The sequence below is a fragment of the Rhinatrema bivittatum genome, chromosome 4, assembly GCF_901001135.1.
Source record: "Rhinatrema bivittatum chromosome 4, aRhiBiv1.1, whole genome shotgun sequence".
Taxonomy (NCBI): domain Eukaryota; kingdom Metazoa; phylum Chordata; class Amphibia; order Gymnophiona; family Rhinatrematidae; genus Rhinatrema; species Rhinatrema bivittatum.
Genome location: NC_042618.1, coordinates 373699892 through 373720487, shown reverse-complemented (window position 1 = coordinate 373720487; position 20596 = coordinate 373699892). Strand labels below are relative to the sequence as shown.

Below are 20596 nucleotides of genomic sequence, written 5' to 3'. Positions count from 1 at the left end.
ATAAGGAAAGCTAATTAGGGCTCTTCAGCTTGGAGAAGTCATCTGAGGGGAGATATGACAGATGTCTCTAAAATGATGAGTGGAGTGAGCTGGTAAATGCAAATCAATTGTTTACACTTTCAAAAAGTACAAAGACTAGGGATGATTTAGTTAAGTTACTAGGTGATACATTTAAGATAAATAGGAGAAAATATTCTTTTTCTCAATGCATAATTAAACTCTAGAATTCATTGTCAGAAGATGTGATGAAAGATGGGTTTAAAAAAGGTTTGGACAAGTTCCTGAAAGAAAAGTCTATAAATCCATTATTAAGGTAGACTTGGGAAAATCCATTGCTTATCTCTGGCTGGGATTAGCAACATGGAATCTATCGACCTTTTGTGATCCTGCCAGGTACTTGTGACCTGGATTGTCCATTGTTGGAAACAGGATACTGGACTTAATGGACCTTTGGTCTGACCCAGTATGGCAAATCTTATATTTTTATTTTAAGAATTCAGCTAATTTGTATATTTTGGTTGCCCTAAAAAGCCAGATCTGAGTTGAGAATCATGAGAACAGAAATTGAGAACTCCTGGCTTAATTATTTGGGCCCAATTCTAACAGCTTCTGCTGTGAAAGATGATTTGCGTGTGAAGAGATTCCCAGTCAACAATTCTTGCTATATCTAATTCAGGATTTTCAGCACCTGCAGTCCCCAGTGAAACCAAACGTAAGTATGGTAGAGGTCCCTGGAGGATAATACCAGCAGTGTGTATATACCACTCATCAGACTTGGGTAACATAACAAAACATTTAGCATAGCAAGACAGGATTACTTTCTTGCCTCTTAAACTTTCGTAAATTGGTCAGTAGGCAAATTGATTGGTGTGTTACCATTTTTGCTGTGCATGCGATTACTTGCCTTGCTTGTTAATACTAACTAGCAGTGTCTTTAAAATGTAAGGAAGTATGACATGACATGGAGAATGTTTTCTAGGTCAGTGTTTACTAACCTGGTTCTAGAGTTTCACCTAAAAAGTCTAATTTTCAGGATATCTGCAGTGATTATACCTCAGATGTGTAGTTGCATATTCTGGGTGGTTTTTAATATATTCATATTTATGAATAGAGCTGAAAGCCACTATAGAAAGTGGAGCTAATTGGAAACACAATACCAAAAAAAGTGGAAAAAAGAATTGTATTCATTGAAAGAGGGTGTGGATTTGGTCATGTGAAAGAAATAACATGTGAATATTAACATTTTCAACTCTGAATTATTATCCATGAAGAAAGTATCCACAGAAAAAAAAGTGTCAAGTTTCGAAATGAAAGGACACACGTACTTTTGCTTTGAAAGGTGGTGCAAAGTCTGTGGGTTAAAAATATGTGCAGACTTTGCAACAGCTGCTTCTATAAATGATTGCAAAAAAAAAATCATACTGATTAGTTGCTTATTCTTGAAATGGTTGTGCACACTTTAGGAAAACATTTATCATGAAATATTTAAATTCAATTTAATAAAGCAGTATGAAATCAATAATTTAAAATGTAAAGCAAGTTGCACAGCTTTTGTGGCAACTTGAAACTGAGAGTTCATAAACAAAGATCTGATCACAAAACCTGCAGAAATACGTGCAATTATGTATGCATCTTCAAGCTGGATAACAACAAAAACTGGTTCCAGAAGGCCCAACAGCAACTATCATTCTCCAAATTGCTTGTCTCATGAATCAATGGCTGCCTTCATACCCTCACCTGGAAATTCTTTCACGTATCTGTCAGCCAGTATTTTTACATAGAGACCAAATATATGCCATTGCTAATTGATTATGTGAGTTTGGTTATAACGTTTGGGCAGCAGCACTGAAGTATCAATGTAAGGACCACCAAGTTCCTTACAAAGATGGTATATAAGAGTTCAGTGGTTTTTGTGTAAGCCATCCCACATTCCTGCAAGCACCTTTAATACAAGGGTGGCCAATTATGGTCCTAAAGAGCCATAAATGGGCCTAGTTTTCAGGATATACATGAGATAGATTTGCAGGTCCTGCCTCCATTGTAAACAAATCTATTTCATGCATATTCATTGTGAATATCCTAAAATCCTGACCTATTTCTGGCACTTGAGGACCAGAGATCGTTACTCCTGCTTTATTATTTCAATTAAGATCAGTAAAGGTAAAAGAGAAAATGGTGAGACAGACAGCGAAATGCTAAGAGAAATTAGGGAAGTTAACCAAACTGGTAGTGCGGTGATGATGGGAGACTTCAATTACCCCAGTATTGACTGGGTAAATGTATCATCGGTACATGCTAGAGATATAAAGTTCCTGGATGGAATAAATGGAGCAATTGGTTCAGGAACCGACAAGAGAGGGAGCAATTTTAGATCTAATTCTCAGTGGTGCGCAGGATTTGGTGAGAGAGGTAATGGTGGTGGGGCCGCTTGGCAATAGTGATCATAATGATCAATTTTGAATTAATGACTGAAAGGAGGACAGTAAGTAAATCCATGGCTCTAGTGCTAAACTTTTTCAAAAGGGAAACTTTGAGAAAATGAGAAAAATAGTAAGAAAAAAAAAGAAATGTGCAGCTACAAAGGTAAAAAGTGTGCAACAGGTGTGGACATTGTTAAAAAAAAAAAAAAAATACCATCCTAGAAGCACAGTCCAGATGTATTCCATGCATTAAGAGAAGTGGAAGGGAGGCAAACGATTACCAGCATGGTTAAAAGGTGAAGTGATAGAGGCTATTTTAGCCAAAACATCTTCATTCAAAAATTGGAAGAAGGATTCATCCGAAGAAAATAGGATAAATCATAAGCATTGGCAAGTTAAATGTAAGACATTGATAAAACAGGCTAAGAGAGAATTTGAAAAAAATTGGCCATAGAAACAAAAACTCACAATAAGAACTTTTTAAAATATATCCGAAGCTGGAGTCAGTTGGACCGTTGGATGATCAGGGAGTTAAAGGGGCATTTAGAGAAGATAAGGCCATCGTGGAAAGATTTAATGATTTATTTACTTTGGTGTTCACTGAAGAGGATGTTGGAGAGAAACCCATTCTGGAGAAGGTTTTCCTGGGTGATGATTCAGATCAACTGAACTAAATCATGGTGAATCTGGAAGATGTGTAGGCCTGATTGACAAACTGAAGAGTAGTAAATCACCTGGACCAGATGGTATACATCCCAGGGTTCTGAAAGAACTAAAAAATGAAATTTCAGACCTATTTCAATTAATTTTTAACCTATCATTAAAATCATCTGATGAATCTGAAGATTGGAAGATAGTCAATGTAACCCCTATATTTAAAAAGGGAACAAGGGTGATCCAGGAAACTATAGACCGGTGAGCTGGACTTCAGTGCCAGGAAAAATCATGGAAACTGTTATAAAGAATAAAATCATAAAACATTTAGATAGTCATGGTTTGATGGGACATAGCCAACATGAAAGTCTTGTCTCACAAATATCTTGCATTTTTTTGAAGGGGGTGAATAAACATGTGGACAAAGGTGAATTGGTAGATGTGGTGTATTTGGTTTTTCAGAAGTCGTTTGACAAAATCCTGCATGAGAGGCTTCTAAGTAAACTAAAAAGTCATGGGATAGGAGGTGATGTCCTTTTGTGGATTGCAAGCTGGTTAAAAGACAGGAAACAGAGTAGGATTAAATGGTCAGTTTTCACAATGGAAAAAGGTAAACAGTGGAGTGCCTCATGGATCTGTACTTGGACTGGTGCTTTATAATATATTTATAAATTATCTGGAAAGGGGTACGACAAGTGAGGTGATCAGATTTGCAGGTAACACAAAAAATTATGTAGAGTAGTTAAATCTCAAGCAGATTGTGATGAGTTGCTGGAGGACCTTGTGAGACTGGAAGACTGGGCTTCCAAATGGCAGATGAAATTTAACACGGACAAGTGCAAAATGATGCATATAGGGAAAAATACCCTTACTGTAACTACACAATGTTAAGTGCTGTCTTAGGAGTTACCACCCAGGAAAGATATTTAGGCATCATAGTGGATAATACATTGAAATAGTCTGCTCAGTGTGCTGTGTCGATCAAAAAAGCAAACAGAATGTTAGGAATTATTAGGAAGGGAATGGCAAATAAAACTGAGAATGTCATAATGCCTCTGTATTGCTCCATGGTGAGACCGCACCTTGAATACTGAGTGCATTTCTGGTTACCGCATCTCAAAAAGGATATAGCTGCACTGGAGAAAGTACAGAGAAGGGCTACCAAAATAAGGGGCATGGATCGGCTGCCCTATGAAGAAAAACTACAGAAGTTAGGGCTGTTCAGTTTGGAGAAGAGATGACTGAAGCGGATATGATAGAAGTCCACAAAATAATGACAGGACATGAACAAGTTATTATAAGTCGGTTATTTACTCTCTCAGATAATAAGACCAGGGGGCACTCCATGAAGTTAGCAAGTAGCTCATTTAAAACAAATCAAAGAAAATTGTTTTTCACTCAGCGCATCGTAAAGCTCTGGAATTCATTGCCAGAGGATGTGGGTACAGCAGTTAGTGTAACTGGGTTTAAAAAAGGTTTGGATAAGTTCCTAGAGGAAAAATCCATAAACTATGATGGTAATTAATAGGGATGTGCAATCATTTTTCCCAAATTAGACAATGTCAATGAAATTGCCTAATTCGGAATGACTCGTGAGAACTGAAAAACAATTGAATTTTTTCCGAAATTTCAGAAAAAATTAATTTTTGAGTTAGTGTGCGCTAACCCGAAAATTGGGGCCCGGGAAAAACGCGTGGGGGGGGCGGCCCCGAAACGAAGCCCGACATGAAATTTTTACCCGAAGCACATCTCTAGTAATTAATAAGCAAAAGTAGCAGGTGATTTATCTAATGTTTGGGTAACTGTCAGGTTCTTATGGCCTGGATTGGCCACTGTTGGGAACAGGATGCTGGGCTTGATGGACCTTTGGTCTGACCCAGTATGGCATATCATATGTTCTTATGTTAGACTTTTGAAGAGGAGTAAAGATAGACAGCTACAGTATGGCCTGCTTTCTAGAAGCAGTAGGAGAGGAAAGAGGGTTAGCCTTTCTGCTTCCTGAAAAGGAGAAAGGGTCTCTTATTCTATTGATCTGTAGTGTGTATTTGGGGTTTGAATCTACCAGGATGCTAAGTGAGCTCAATCCAATGAGATTTGTCATCCTAATCATTGGATAGAAGCGTTCTTACCCTTTCAAGTGTCGCCTCCCTCTAGGTTAGCAACTAGATGTGCCTACAGACCAGCGAGAAGGAATATCTTAGTTCAGCTTCTCCTGTACAGGCTGCCTGAGTGGGTAGACCTGTATAAATGGGGATTAAGACAAGAGAAGGTGTGGCACTCGAGTTGAGATTTTGTAGGGAGAAGGAACTCTGTTAGAGTGGTTTATTTTTAGTAAGGCCTATATTTCTCACTTAGTATAGTTTTTGAGGGTACTCCTTCCTGTGCACTCCCTGCCAGGCAGGATACACCTCAAGTTAGCAGAAGAGATTGTTTCAGGATTTTTGACTACTTTAAGAGTTGTTTTGCTAGGTTGATGCCTGGTACTACTGGAGGTGGCTTTTTCCCAGATCCTGAGGCCAGGAAACTGAAGATCTGTCAGTACCCTTCTAGAACAAATGAGATCTGCAGTAACAATGTCACCCCAGAAGGTTTTTGTACATTTTTAGTAAGGGAATTCTCTTTTTGTTGATGGGAGGCATTTTTGTCACCACTCCTCTCTTTTGGAGATTGGGTAAGGTACCTGATCTCCATCAGTTATAGATCTTTCCCACTGAGAGGTCCAGAGAAAAGGATTGGGGTTGGAGTCAGGAGAAGGAAGACAGACTTGGAAGTCCCATCACTGCATCTCCCCCTTGGACGTAGGTGCAGGCTGAGTAGAAGAAAACAACCTTGAACTCAGGAAGGACTGTTTAGTGTTTAAGGGGATCCCAAGCAGAGCAGGATTCCCTCAGAGTCTGGGCTTCTCACACACTTGGAGAAGGGAGTGTTTGGAATCAACTAGGTGCCTGAGTTACTACCACGTACACAGAGAGAGGACAAAATCCAGCTGTAACTTCACTTTCAGGCCAATACAGAATGGTGCGCTCAACCGAACGCACTGTTAGCCCCCATCTGGACGCATGCTTTCGACGTGCTATTATTACCCCTTATACAGTAAGGGGTAATAGCGCGAGGAAAACGCGTGTCCAACCCCCCAAAAACTAATAGCGTCTGCAACATGCAAATGCATGTTGATGAGCCTATTAGTTATTCTCGCGCCATACAGAAAGTAAAATGTGCAGCTAAGCCACACATTTTACTTTCAGAAATTAATGCCTGCCCAACGGCAGGAGTTAATTTTGGCCGGCACCGGGAAAGTGTACAGAAAAGCAGAAAAAACTGCTTTTCTGTACACCCTCCGACTTAATATCATAGTGATATTAAGTCGGGGGCTCCAAAAATTAAAAAAAATCAGCCCATGGCTTGCAGGTTGGAAGACGGATGCTCAATTTTGCTGGTGTCCGTTTTCCGAACCCGTGGCTGTCAACAGGTTTAACAACCATAAGGAGGCGCTAGGGACGCCTCCTTATGGTTGTTAAACCATAAAAACTCAGTAAACTTATTTTATTTTTAACACCCAGCTCTGTGTCGTGTTTCATCTGTCCCAGTCAAGCATTATCACAACACCATTTCAGATAAACAGATACACACTGATAAAAAGAAGCATCTCACCTCCTGGGCCACAAGCAATAACTTCCTCCCACAGAAAGGACTCACCCCTGAGGTGCAACTAGCAGAAGGGGACAAATGACAGTGAAGTCCGCCCCATAGATATAAAAATACTTTTGTGTGCCCTGAAGGATAATGCCCCTTCAAAGAAAAGGGTTACCCAGGGCCTCCTGGAATTTACATTTCCAAATGGTTGTGTTTTGTACTGCACTCTTGGAATAAGTATTTTTCTGTTTCAATGACTTTTTTTTGCCATTTGCTTCAGTAAACTTTTATGGATTTGAACAACAAATTGGGGTAATGGGGTATGAAGACTTTTATTTAATTCTTTCATTCTTATCCTCGAGGGCCTAGCAGCACTTATTTTTCACCCTGTCCTCAAGCACCACCGAAGCTGTACTGAGTTTCACTTGGTTTCTCCCGAGCGTGATCTTGTCTGCCAGTAAGTTAGGAGGAAAGGGTTCACCAATGGAATCTGGAGCTGTGATTATAAGGGAGCTCTGCACTCATTGATACCACCAAGATTTTTCAAGATGTTCCAAGTCTGGCTGAAAAATATTTTAAGTGTTTTCAGGTAATAGTATTTGAAAGTAGCCATTGACCCTCTCCCCCCCCCCCCCCCCCCCCTCCGAGGCAGGCTGCTGAAATTATTTATTTTATTTATTTTTATTTAACATGTTTTTTGTATACCGTCATTCGGTTTCGCCATCATAATGACATCTGTTCTCAGATCTTCTGCAGCAGCCTGAAGTTGTATTTATAACTGCTGGTATTTCTGCTGATTTTTTTGATTGGGCATTTAACTTGTTTATTATTTACAGTGTATAGTCTTTTCTTTTTTTTTTTTTTCTCTCACCTTTCCAATGACTACCCAAGCTATGGTACAGCCAAACATGCAATAAATGTACTATATAGACACAAATATAAATAAAACACAAAATAACACATATAACCAGGTAAGACCACAACTGAACTAAATCCCTAAAATTCACCTCTAAAAAAAAAACAAGTATCTAGCATGAACCAAGAGCAGAAATATCTGACTAAAAGCTGGTCTTTAAAAATACAACCGAACATGTCAAAGGATAATAAAGGTAAGATCCCGCTGATTCCATACTAGTTGCATGTGGTTAGATATGCTTTATGCAGTGGGATAATACCATTTCCTAAGCACGTTCATATGTGTGCTATAGTGGTACACTCCAGGATTTTCTAGGTAGTCACGCAAAGATTTTTCCAGAGAGTAGTTAAGATAATAGAGTCTAGACTGAGTGGAGAGAGAGTGCACAGGCAGTAATTTACTGCTATTTGTTGGGCAGGAACTTGCAGATCCAAAATTTGTAAGTTTTGTAGTCTCAAGTCCCTTTCTGTAGAAGATCTGGAATTGAGAAGAGTGACCAAGTTTTCAATTTCATTTTTCCTCCATGATTTTTGTATTATTGGCTGGTGTAAGTTTTTGCTAGAACGGGATCTGGAAACCACATTGAGCCTTGCTGGAGAATTTTTGTGAGAGTTGAGCAGTTTTACACAAATTAATTCTGTTCTTGTACTGGATGCCATCCAGAGGCCAGAAATCATCTCTGGGGAGTGGGAGGGAGATACTTTTTATGATGCACAGTGGCCCTTTTTTTTTTTTTTTTTTACTTTATTTCTTTGCAACTTGATTCTGCCCAGCAATAACGTACAAAGTCAATAACAAACTGCTTTTTAATGAAGCTGGCATAGAGCATCTGAAAGTTCCACAAAGCCCAGTCTGTTGTCAATTATTTACAGCTGTGGACATCCCCCGGCTGAAAAACCCTGCATCTCCTTGAAGGGCAGAAGAATGCTGATCCGCAGTATTTCAAGCCAGGGGTGTGGCCCCCATGGAGCGTTTGCTGCCAAACAGCTGCCTTAAAGTAAATGGTAGCTAATGTTATAGTTTATTACTGGGCAGTCACTTTAGCTGCCCAGTAGTAACATAAAGAGCCTTTATATTTGCAGAGAGGTATATCCAATATAGAATTTATTTGCTGTAGAACTGAACATTTAAATAAAATTTCTGTTGTTTTCTGTTAGGAAAAAAATACATTAGTTCACATTTATTTGATTGATTTTAAGGGATGCTGGAATAATTTTGAAAGATAAAGAAACATACATTCTGTATTAAACAGAAATGAGCTGCTTTTGCTTTGTGAGGTCATAATCAAATAAGTCTTGATAAAGATAGCACAAGTCCCTCCATTTATCTTTAGATGAACAGTAGTTACGAGCAGCAGATTCAACCTTTTAAAGCTGAAACTACTGCAGGGCAGTAGTTTTCAAGCCACAGGAAATAAAGCATTGTTTCATTTTCTTTCCAGGGTGGTTGGACGCTGCATCTCAAATCAGATGTCACGCTGATTCAGGTCCACTACAGGAAACGTGTGAGAAGATCCAGCAACCCATCAGCCCTGTACCATGCATTCCACAAACCGGGAGAAGCTCCAATGCCAAATCTGCACCCATCAAAAAGCTTCCTTTACAGAAACCCCAGGGCAAGTGTTTTGAGTTAAATTATTGTGGCATTTTTTTTTTAAATAATAATTGGACATGGTTGCATGGAGGATTCTGTTTAAAGTTACTTTGGTTCTACTCTGACAAGTTGGCATGAATTAGCCATTGCATGTAGTTGATGTCATTCAAGATCGCCGACGTGGACCCAGTTCTCAGAGTTCAGTAAAAACTTTGTACTTGCTTTGCGCAGGAGTTCCCGCATGCACATGCTGCCTTTTGAGCCCATCAGTTTTTCTTCAGTCTTAACTTCTGCTCTTAAACCTTTTCAGCTTTTGTCCTTGTGCCTTCTTGCTCTCTCTCAATATGCTGCTTCTCTTTTTTCCACTTGTCTTGCCAGCCTCCCAAACAGAATATTTTAGTTCTCAAAAAAAAAGAAAGACGAGTATGGAGAAGTCCAAGGCCAAGAAGCACGTGTTCAGCAACTTTGAGGCCTGTATCTTCGGACACTCTCTGCAATAGCAGACTGGCTTTGGACTATAACTCCTCCAACTGCTGCAGTTGTGGTCGGATGTCCCCCTAAGACACAGCAACATCACACCTGGAAAATGAAAGTCCTAAGGAAAGTGGCAGCAGTAAAATGCCCCCCACCTCACGAAGCTGGACAGAAGAGCTACTCCTTATCTAGAAACCAGATGTCATCAGGCTCTCAATGCAGGAATACGCCTCTTCTTGATCACACCTTCATGTGGTGCTGCTTCCCGGAGCCACACTTAACCTGAGTGTGACACAGAAGCCTGCGGGATCAGGTGAGGTGCCAAGAAGGATGCCCAAATGACATAAGACACCCACATCTGGTCCGTCCCCATCAGAGCCGAAGAAAGTCAGCACTGTTGGTACAGAGCTCCGTTCCTCAACACCTAAGCGGGAGATAGCCTCATCGGCGCAGGTTTCTTCAACCTTCATGGCATGGAAAATTCCCATGGCACTAAGTCATTTGTTTTCTCTGGACCCATGGTCAAGCAGGAGCATCCATGTCCTCATCATGGAGCTTGTACTTTAAGGCATAATGCAGAGAGGAGTGCTGTGGTGCATAAGACCAGGAATCCTGCTACTGGGGCTGTGGTGTGGCAGGTAGTGCAGCTAGTGTGCCATACATGAACCAGAGCACCATTTGATGGGAAATGTAAATGCAACTAGCGAGGTGCACTTTGGAGCTGACCACTGCCAAGGCAGAGGCAGCAGCCATAGCTGTACAGACTGCCTTGAGTGATGATGAACCAATCTGGGTTTCTAAAAATAACAGGAATCAAGTGGCACCTTAGAGACTAACCAGTTTTTTTTTTTAAAAGCTTGAGCTTTTGAGGACAGAGTCCACTTTGTCAGATCCAATCTGGGTTTCTGAAGAGGATGTCTCTCCTCCAGTTCTAGTGCAGAAGGTTCCTCAGCCCGTGAGGGCCCAAATATCTGAATTATTTCGACTTGGTGTAAGACCAGCCAACTGGATCCCTTCTCCTGTGGCCCGAAGGACTGACTTTCATTACCTGTTCTGCCTCTCATCCTCAGGTTCTGCCTCTCATCCTCAGTCAAACTTCATCTCAGTGTGGTATATCACCAGCAGGTGAGAGAGGCTTCTGTCTGTCTCTCCATCTGTTAGCATCATAATTCATGAAAGGAGTGTAGCATTCCAAACCTCTGGGGGGTGAACCTCCAGTGCCTTGGAACCTCATTGTAGTCTTAGCTCAGTGTTACTCAACCACCAGTCTGTGGACCAGCTCTGGTTCCCATCAGCATTTCTCTCGGTCCACGGAGTGATGGTTATTGCAGGAGGATGAGAAGGAATTAAGAGACTGCCCTGTAGCCACACAACAGTAGAGACTTTTCCTGAGCCCCCATCCCCACCTATGCAGACCTTGTTTTCCCAGTCAGGTCCCGCCCTGAGGCCATATCTCTCTCTGATGGGGGGGGGGGGGTCGGTAGCTTCAGCTGACTGTTAGTGAGCTGGACTCTGCATCTGATTCACTTTCAGGTCCTGCCTCCTGTAGAGAAACCAGAAGTTACTGTGGCGCCAAAGCGGAGCAGACACTGATGCAGTCTCACGCTGGCTTGTTAACATTCAGCTGCAGTTTCTCCCCTCTCAGAAATCAGTTCTTGGGACTGGCCCCCAACTGGAAAAAAATGTCAGCAGGGTGGGAGTATTTAATTATAATAGTGTTGCTGGCTGGTAGAGGAGAGGGAGAGAAAGCAAGGGATTTATTTTTATTTTATATTTTTTGAATGATGAGCTGGTACCTGACTGGAAAAGAGAGTGATGTTTTTTCTTATTTTTTAAATGACCAACTAGTGGCTGACTGGGGGAAAGAGAAAAGGGAGGGATTCTTTTTTTCAATGATTAACTGTTGACTGGCTAGACGGGAGAGGGCAGGTTTTATTCTTTTGAGTACAATACTATTGCTTGGCAAGGGAAGGAAGAGAGAGAGAGGGTTTGTTTGTTTTTTTTTAGAGCACCTTATTTTATTTTTATTTTTTTAAACAATTTTGTTAAACTGTCTAAATACCTTAAAATGACACAGACCAGGTGTTTAATTTTCTGGTATCCTCTCCCTCCGCTCCAGCTCATCAGCACTGCAACTGGTCCACACAACTTAAGGAAGGTAGCGAGACCCATTCCTGACATACAAAATGTTGAGAAATACTTTTTCCTAGCTCAGCTTATGAAAGCTTTCAAACCTCTCAAATGGGTGGATTTGAAGTTTCCACACGGAAAGTATTGTTTCTCATGGCCATCACGATAGCATGAAGAGTGAGTGAGTTTCATATTCATCATCCCTTCAGTTTTTCAAGTAGGAAGATTCTTTGAACTCACCTCAAATCTCTTCCAAAAGTGGTATCTACATTCTTCTAATCACACTATAGAGCTACCTATATTCTTTCCAAGAACACATGCATAAAGGAGAGTGGGCTTTTCATTGCTTGGACTGTAAGAGAGCCCTGGCATATTACTGAACGAGGACGCAACCTAACCATCAGGCTTCTCAACTGTTTGTGTCCTTTCATCCTAGACTGTATAGTGCACTATATGTGCTGTTTGGCGTATATCTGGGGGTAGTGAAATACCTACAGTACCTGAATGTAATCTGCTTTGAAGTTTTGAAAAAAAAGTACAAAAAGCAGATTACAAAAAATCTAAATAAATAAATAAGCTTTGACAGAGCATGCAATCTTTATCACGTGAAAGCCATAGTGACTTCTGTGGCTTATCTCAGACCAGCTTGTATTAAGGACATATGCAAAGCGGCTATTTGATCATATGTACAGATTCTTCACATCCCACTATTGTCTGGATAGCATGTCCCAAGAAGACAGTAACGGACAAGTAATTCTGTGCAGCCTATTCATCCAGTAGTTCACTGTCCACCTGGTGTGGCCACGTTGTCTTTAAGTACTTCCACTGTACAACCCTCAGCTTGGGATGCTCCATGTCTAATTGCTAATTCATGCCTGCTTGTTGATTGAGAAAGCTTTTTTCTTTCTTGTTCACAGAGTTCTCCATAGACAGCAGGATGAATTAGTCATTCTTAATACCTACCTGATTCCGTGAAAAATCTACTACTTAGCTTAAGCATAAGCTCTGGAAGAGACTGACGGGCCGATACAATAAGACATGTTAGAAAGAGCGCTCGTATTGTGCACCCGTTTTCCTAACGTGCACACAGCCTTATCCCCTGACACCTGATGCAATATGTAAATGAGGGGGCTGCATAAAAAAGGATGCGCTAGGGAAAAATTGTGCGTCCTTAGGGATCAAATGCATCAGGCACCCACAATTGTAACAGGCGCTCAATACGAGCATCTGTTTTTCTCACTTCTGGCCTATTTTGCAGAGGTTGCTGGACTCCCATAGCTAAGCGCCCCTAGCAATTATGCGTGTAAATTGTGTGTGTACATTGTGCATCCAGAATTTGGTTTTTTTTAAAATGAAGCCCATATACCTTTATTTTTAAATGCTGCAAGCAGTAAATTTAAGTGTCCCAACAATACTAACTAGGAGGAACCACATATTTTTAAATTTCTCATGTGCCCTTGACTCGTGGATTGACTTAATGCCACCACCACGGCTGGCATTAAATTTTCACCGTTAAAAACTGTGCGTTGGGTACCTAGCGATTTTTCTGTATCGGGGGTAATAGCTAATAGCCTCATCTACATGGAATTTACATGTGATGGGCACCATTGGCTTCGCATTTATTTGGGTGCGCGTTTTGAACGCGCTAATCTCTATTGCATCGGGTGCTAGTCTAGCGTGTCTAAAACGTGCATAAACCTGTGTGCTAGGCTGGCGCACTTTATTGGTTGGCGCCTGAAGGTCTGAATGAGGCAGCATGCCAACGGGAACTTCTGTGCATGCTCAGTAAAGTCTTTGCTGAGAGTGGGTCTGTATCCATGCCACTGGATGACATTACTTATGCATAATGGCTGTTTCCTGCCATCTACAGAAAACTCTATTTAAAGGTAAACAAACTTGTTTTCCAGCTAGGATGGACCAGTGCTTTCCAGCTAGGATGGACCAGTGGTTCTCGAGCTGAGTGTGGGGCATGAGATGTTTGATTTGACATAACTTGAAGTGTACTTCAATTTAAACAAAGCTAATTTTTATTTTTCTGGGGGAAATGGGAGAGCACAGTATTAGAGAACAAGGAAGATGAGACATAAAAACACTGTTATAGAGAATAGTAGTTGGGATATGTTATGCATCTGAGTTGCACCAATTGTTTTTGTGCTAGGACAATTTAGTACTGCTTTTTATCTCTAAGGATGACAGAATTAATTTGCAGCTGAGTCTGTCTGGCAGGCCGCAAATACAGTAATAACTGGAAGCTGTAGCAGAAACACAGGTGGTCATGTAGCTGGGTCTGTCTGGCAGGCTACATACTCCTGGTGCCAGACAAGCTGGGTACCAGGTTGGTGGTAGCAGGGTGTCATCCAGAAAGGTCAGGGGGGACTAGAGGCCTGGTGATTGGACACCAGCCAGGCTAGTATTGGTAGCTATTCAGATTAATATAAAACCTGGGAAGGGAGGGGTGCTGGGTGTGTGAACTAAATAGGGAATGCTCAGCTACCTAGGAATGTGGAATATAAGAGGTGGACGATAAAAAAAAAAAAATGCCCCAGGTAAGAAATGATATCTTACCTATTGTCACGCTGTATGATTGGCAACTGGGATATTTCTTTGGCGGCATGAACAGGAATAACTGGATGGGCTTTTTCTGCTTTCATCTACTAGGTTACTGTGGATAGAAAATGTTCCCACATGATAGTGCCAAAATAACATTACAAAATCTTGGATTCATCAATGTCATAAAGAAAGTGTGAATGCACTGTGGTTGCTTCATTGTAGTCATGATTGCCCTAACGCTTGCATCTAGATGTGCTTTATACTAGTTACTATGATAAAATGTTTTTAATTTATAATGTAATTTTTCAAGGCATTTTATCAGTAGTCATTTTTGGATAGAGTATGATGGCTAAATTAGATCATTAGTATGAGATATAGGTTCCGAACAGTGGAAAAGCATCCTTTTCCCCATAGTCTCCGCTCTGAATATAACATTGCCCCCACTGAGAATGAAGAGATTTTCTTTCTTTTTTTTAAATCTATCTTTCTTTGAAGTCTATAGTACTTATCTTGATTAACTGCATCTGGGGTTATTTCTTGGACTTGAACAATGCAAAGGAAGTTATCGTGACTTGGTGTGATTTTGAATTTGAGGGAGAAGGTAATCTTATTTATGCAGGGAGGAGTTGGCACTTCTGTTTTCAAGTATACCAGTGAAGAATAGCTTTCACTTAGCAAGACACATAGGCCTCCTCTTATGGGTTACTGTTACTGCAGATGTGCATTTAAAACAGTTTTCCTAGAAAGCAATAGGACTGCATTAAGTGTACGTTTTCTTTACTAAATGCAAATTGTGAGAATTAAACATGTTTTTGTATTTCTTAAAATCCCCCAAAACAATATACTTTAAAATTGCATTTCATGTTTTATAACCAGGTAAGTGCTTTGCTTTGGAAACATTTTATGTCACGCAGATATAATGCAGTAGAGTACCTAAAGAGGAAGGAAGCTGGTAAGGATGGCATGCCACAGGCCCTGAAAGGGTGGCATCTGCTCTGCTTGTCTGCAGTAGCTTCCTCACAGTAAACATATCTCATTACAGTGCTTTTTGCATATAATTAATTATGCCTTGTTCTGTTCATACGAAGATATAGGTAGATACAGACATATTGAAAGATAGATATTTCTGCATGCTAGAAGTTATCAGTCCTTAAATGATTTGTATATCATGGATCTTCAAAACATAGCAAACAGTACAGTGGCTCTTTGAAGCTGCAGAATCTTGTCTACGTGCATCCTGTTTAGTAACAGGGAAGTACTAATGCTACTGATAGAGAGTAATGCTGTTTTCAGACTGTCCTGGCTGTTGGCATAAAATGTTTGCTCAGAACATATCTTACTTGGGCAAAGATAGTAAAACTCTGATTCTCCATGAAAGAATAAATATATTTTTGCTGCAGAATTTTCTAAGTAACACAACAGTAAAGCTATAGGAGCTTCTGCTGTCTTCATAATGCAGGATACATTGGCATAAATATAACCGAGGAAAACCTTTATTGCATTTTTTTTTCCCTTCCTTTTTCTTTATTAGTGCCTCCTAAACCTGTCCACCTGAAAATCATTGGCCCCGAAAGATCGCCTCAGTTAATTCCTCCACCACCTTCTAGACCTTTACCTGCCAATCCCAAAAACACCAGGAACCTTATCCTTAAGGCGAAAAAGGAGCAAGCGGAAACATCCCCGGGAATCAACTCCCTAATTGAAAGATTTGAAAATATTAGGCAAGTACACCTACGCATTTGTTTCCATGACTTGCTTTTTCATGGGGGCTTGAAACTGTATTGTGGTGGAAAAGTAATAATAGAGGGGGTGGCAATTTTGAGTAGCCCAAGTAGTTGAAAAGTATACAGGTTTTATAATAACTATTATTTTATTATTGATTTATTTTTTACTGCTGTTGCTTTGTGCAGGTGGTTTCTTTTTTGAAAATGAGCTAGCATGTCATGTGTGAGCTAAAACTGCCCGCATACATTGCATCTGCTATTTGTGTGGACAACAGAAACAGAGGGGAAGAAAGAAGCACATGTACATTTGAAAATACAAACCATGTGCACTGTCTTTATTCCCCTGATCCAAACACTCCTAGTCTGGTCCAGGAGGGCAGTTTTCAGATGGGCCAGTTTGCCCGAGTAATTGGTTTTGAAAATTTGCCTACAGACTGTGTATGTCAGAACAGTAATCGGAGCACATGATGTGTACATCCAAGCCATGAATCCAGGTCTACTAAATGCAAATCTAAAGTGGGTACTGTATGGGTAGAGCAGGGGTGCATCCGGCCTGCATAGCAATTTTTTCCAGCGCTCCAAAAGTTTCCTGACCAGAGCCAAATCAGCCTCAGAGCAGGGTTTACATTTTATTTTATTTTTTGCTCCACGTACAGCATTGCTGAAATCTTCAATTCCTTTGAGGATATTAGTAAAGATAGATACTGTATATTTCTTTATTTGTCTATCAATTAATTTCTTAATTGATTTATGCTCCAAAAAGACTCCTGAGAATCTATATTATTTTATAGATAATGATTTACAGAAAAAGAGGTTTATATTAAAATTGATGCTTTGGTAGATATATGCCTTTGAATGTAATGTTATAAACTTCTTGCCTGTTGTAAAGGAAAAAGTGATTAAATAAAGAAATCTTCAATTCTGGCAGGGTTTCCCAAACCAGCCAGCAGAAGAGGAAGTCTGTGTATGGTGGCACTTGCAAAACAGCAAGTCAGTGTGATGGGGCGGGCAAAACAGCTTAGTCCTATATTTTGTGCGCAGGAAGCAGCAATCCTGGTGGGGTCCAAAATCCCCCACCAGCAGATTAGGAAGCCCAACCTAGCGGCACCTTGATGGCTTCAATGCTGGCGATGTTTCCAACATTCACCAGCAGAGGAGGAAGCCCTGTGCAAGGTGGTGGGGAGGTGAGGGGAATAGAAGAAAAGAGGAGGGGAATGAGAGGAAATGAAAGGAGAGAGGAGCAGGGGAAAGGGAGTGAGAGGAGGGGAAGGTAGTATGAGTGAGGAGGGGAAAAAGGAAGGGAAGGTGTGTGAGTTAGGATAAGGGGGAGGTGGAGGAAAAATGAGAAGGGAGAGGGAAGTGGAGAGCGTATGGTGGAGATGTGAGTGGGAGAGAATGCACCACAAACACATCGCCCTGCCATTGACCCATCCCCCAACTCCCACAGGGGGCAGATGCAGATTCTGGGAAATGGGGGGGCAGCTGGCAGGCTTGCCAACTTCCTAGAAGTATTTTTAACACCACCCTTTTTGCTATAACTCTGTGGGAACCTGCCCCTTGCCTCTTCCCGCCCCCAGCATTTCAAATTACAGAAAATGCCAGAGGAAGCAAGTTGAGTTATTGGCCCAGTGATGCTGCTGTTTTGTTTTGGAGTCATATGGTCGGCTGAGTTGACGTAGTTGAGAGTAGGGTTTGAATAAGGAAACATTTTGAGGTCCATATTCAGCTGCTGGATGGCTTGGCTAGTTAACCGGATAACTAGCCAACTTAGCCCGTGCAGCTAAATATATCCAGCTATCTTTGGCCCAGATTCATCAATTTACTATAAATTTCGCATGAATAGCGCCTGCAATTAAAAAACAAAACAAAAAAACTCCAAAACCCTCTGAGAGAGACTATAAGGCTCTCATATTAATCAACTATTTATACCACTGTAGGAGGGTCAACTAGTAAAGCGAGGTGAGGTTTTGGTGGTGGTCTAGGTTTGGGGGGGGGGCAGTTTTACATGCACAGTCAGACGTATGAACAGCACTGTACACATCAGTGAAGCTTTGATGTGATTTGAAGTGAGGAAAGGGACACAAAGATGAGATCTGTACAATGTTCTCTTGGCTTAGCTTGATAGCAACTAGGTAGAGTGCATCAAGCTAGGGTGAGAGATAACTAGTTATAGGTCTAAGTGGCGGCCTTTCGGTGGAGCTGGATATTCAATTCCCCTGAATATCTCCCTCCTTTTTTTTTCCCCTTACTTTTGAGATTGGCCTTGGATATTGTATTTCTGGGATTTTGGGAACTCGCTTGGGAGCTGTAAGGAAGGTGGATTTTGTGGATGAGGCTTTTGTTTATTATTTGATGGGGTGTTGGATTGTTGAGAGGTTGTATTTTTAGAAATGTAAGTATAATTATGTTGATATTAGTTGTGACACTGCAGATCTCCCTTATGAATGGAGAGTGAGCTTCAGCAGTGAGACAGGGTATTGATTTATTAATATTGTTTAGTTATGAAGTGTTATGCAGTGTATTCATATGAATTGTATTTTTTGAAATACATTTTTGAAATTATTATAAACCACTTAGGGTGATCCTTTGAGAGCAATTAGGTGGGGTATAAATTAAATAGAATATAGAACACTTATTTTTACTCTGAAAAATAACATCATAAGTATTTGACCATTTGGCTAAATACATTTTTATGAGCATTATAAAACATTTACATATAAAAGGTGTAAGAATGCAGCTCATAAAAAAAAATCAATTTTTCATTCAGATAAAAATATTGCACACAGTGAATTTGCCAGTGATTTTATTAGTGCAGTTTTACAGATTTCATGCAGATTGTTCTGTTCAGAAAGTTTCCAGTAACTACTATATATGCTTACCTTGAATCCCATACCTTTGTACTTCTTATGAGTCTGCTGCTCTACAGGAAACAGTATATGAAATTTTACTATTTTGATAACTTATTCTCTTTTTCGTTGTTACTGCCGTAGGCAACCTGTCCAAATTGTTGATAGAAACAAGTTTAATTTAAGTCTTAAGATGGAACCTGGTTTGGACTCTTCAGAACGATTGAGCACAGCTGACAGGGACTCCGTACTTGCCTCTGAATGTTTGACAGCTGAACAAACTGAAGCAGATGAAAAAGAACTCACCATAACAGCTGCTGAAGAACTGTCCGGCCCAGATGTGCTTAAAATGAAAGAGTTGAACATAAGTGACATCAAAAACTGTGGCAACTGTACTGCCATGGATCTGACAGAAGAGACCATGGCAGAGCATGGGAATGGAGATGTTGCTCTAGAGGGGAACGGGAATGGTAAAATACCCAACCGAGACAGTGGAATTGACAGTCCTTCATGTAGCGTGTCGGGGGAGGTTTTTCCCAGTGAGGAAGCTGTGGAAAAGAAGATCAACCATATAGCTGGAAATCCAACGGAAACTGACAAAAAGGAGTCCAGTTCTTCCTGTGTGGAGCAAAAGAGAGATTCAACCCAGGATGAGGACAGCGACCTGGATGAGGGAAGCGGCGAGGAGGACCCAGAGATCACAGATGTGGCAAAATCAGAATATTTAGATGTAAATAAGGTAAGAGAGCAAATGCACTCTTATCTGAAATGTTAAGAGTGAGCTACAAAGTCATTTAATTTCATTTACTTTTTTTTTTTTTTTTTTTTTTAAGTAAACTACTCTTCTTTATAATTGAATTAAATATAAAGAAATCAGGGTTGGGCCTAAAGCCAGCATTTTAAATCTGAGCCTCTTTGAAAGTGGCTGCTTGTGTGTGGTGGAAATATTAAAATGTGAGGTTATGGTGCCCGTTCAGATGAAAGGCACTATATAAATCCAAGTTCTTACAGTAACGAATTCAACATTGTAAAGAGTAACATGGCAAAGTTCAAATGTAAAGACCTGATGGACAACTGCTGTACTAAGTCTGTAAATGTTCAAGTACGCAACAGAGGCAGCTTACTCTTCAGAGCAATCCATGTCCTCAAATGACTGAAAGGGAAATGGAGGGCATGGTGGTCATTAAGCCATGTTTTCAATCATGTGTTCTTCCCATTTTGTTGTTTATTGAAAAATGCTTATTATATAGGACCCAAACCAAGGCTTAAAGTCTATTGGAAAGGCCCCTCTAAATATTTACACTTCAAATCAGCCAAAAATGTCAACTTTATTACCTCATCCATATGAAAAATGCTTTCTTCATCTCTTTTCTGCAAAATTCAGATTGTGTAACAAATTATGCACCAAATTAAAGATGATCACCCTTGGATGCCTCTCCTATTGTTTGGCACCACCTCAGGGTTGCCAAAGAATGGGACCTATATATTAATCCACTAAGATTTCTGAAGAAATGAGCTGCTTACACATGAAAATTTTTCATGTTACCAGCTTATTTTAATACTATGCAAGCTACAGACCAGCTTTATTTTTGCAGTAAGGTTTGTGCAAAATTGAAGAATTTTATCATTAAAAAAAAAAAAAAGGTCTTAACACCT

The 20596-nt window shown here is 40.4% G+C and overlaps 1 protein-coding gene across 1 annotated transcript in view; it reads left to right on the top strand.

The window, feature by feature from the left end:
• FGD3 (FYVE, RhoGEF and PH domain containing 3) overlaps positions 1 to 20596 on the top strand; it is a 281833-nt gene that overhangs the window by 114933 nt on the left and 146304 nt on the right. Inside the window, exons 2-4 of the mRNA XM_029600868.1 lie at positions 9065 to 9238; positions 15902 to 16091; positions 19085 to 19679. Coding sequence (XP_029456728.1) covers positions 9065 to 9238; positions 15902 to 16091; positions 19085 to 19679 — 959 coding nt within the window. The remainder of the gene's footprint in view (positions 1 to 9064; positions 9239 to 15901; positions 16092 to 19084; positions 19680 to 20596) is intronic.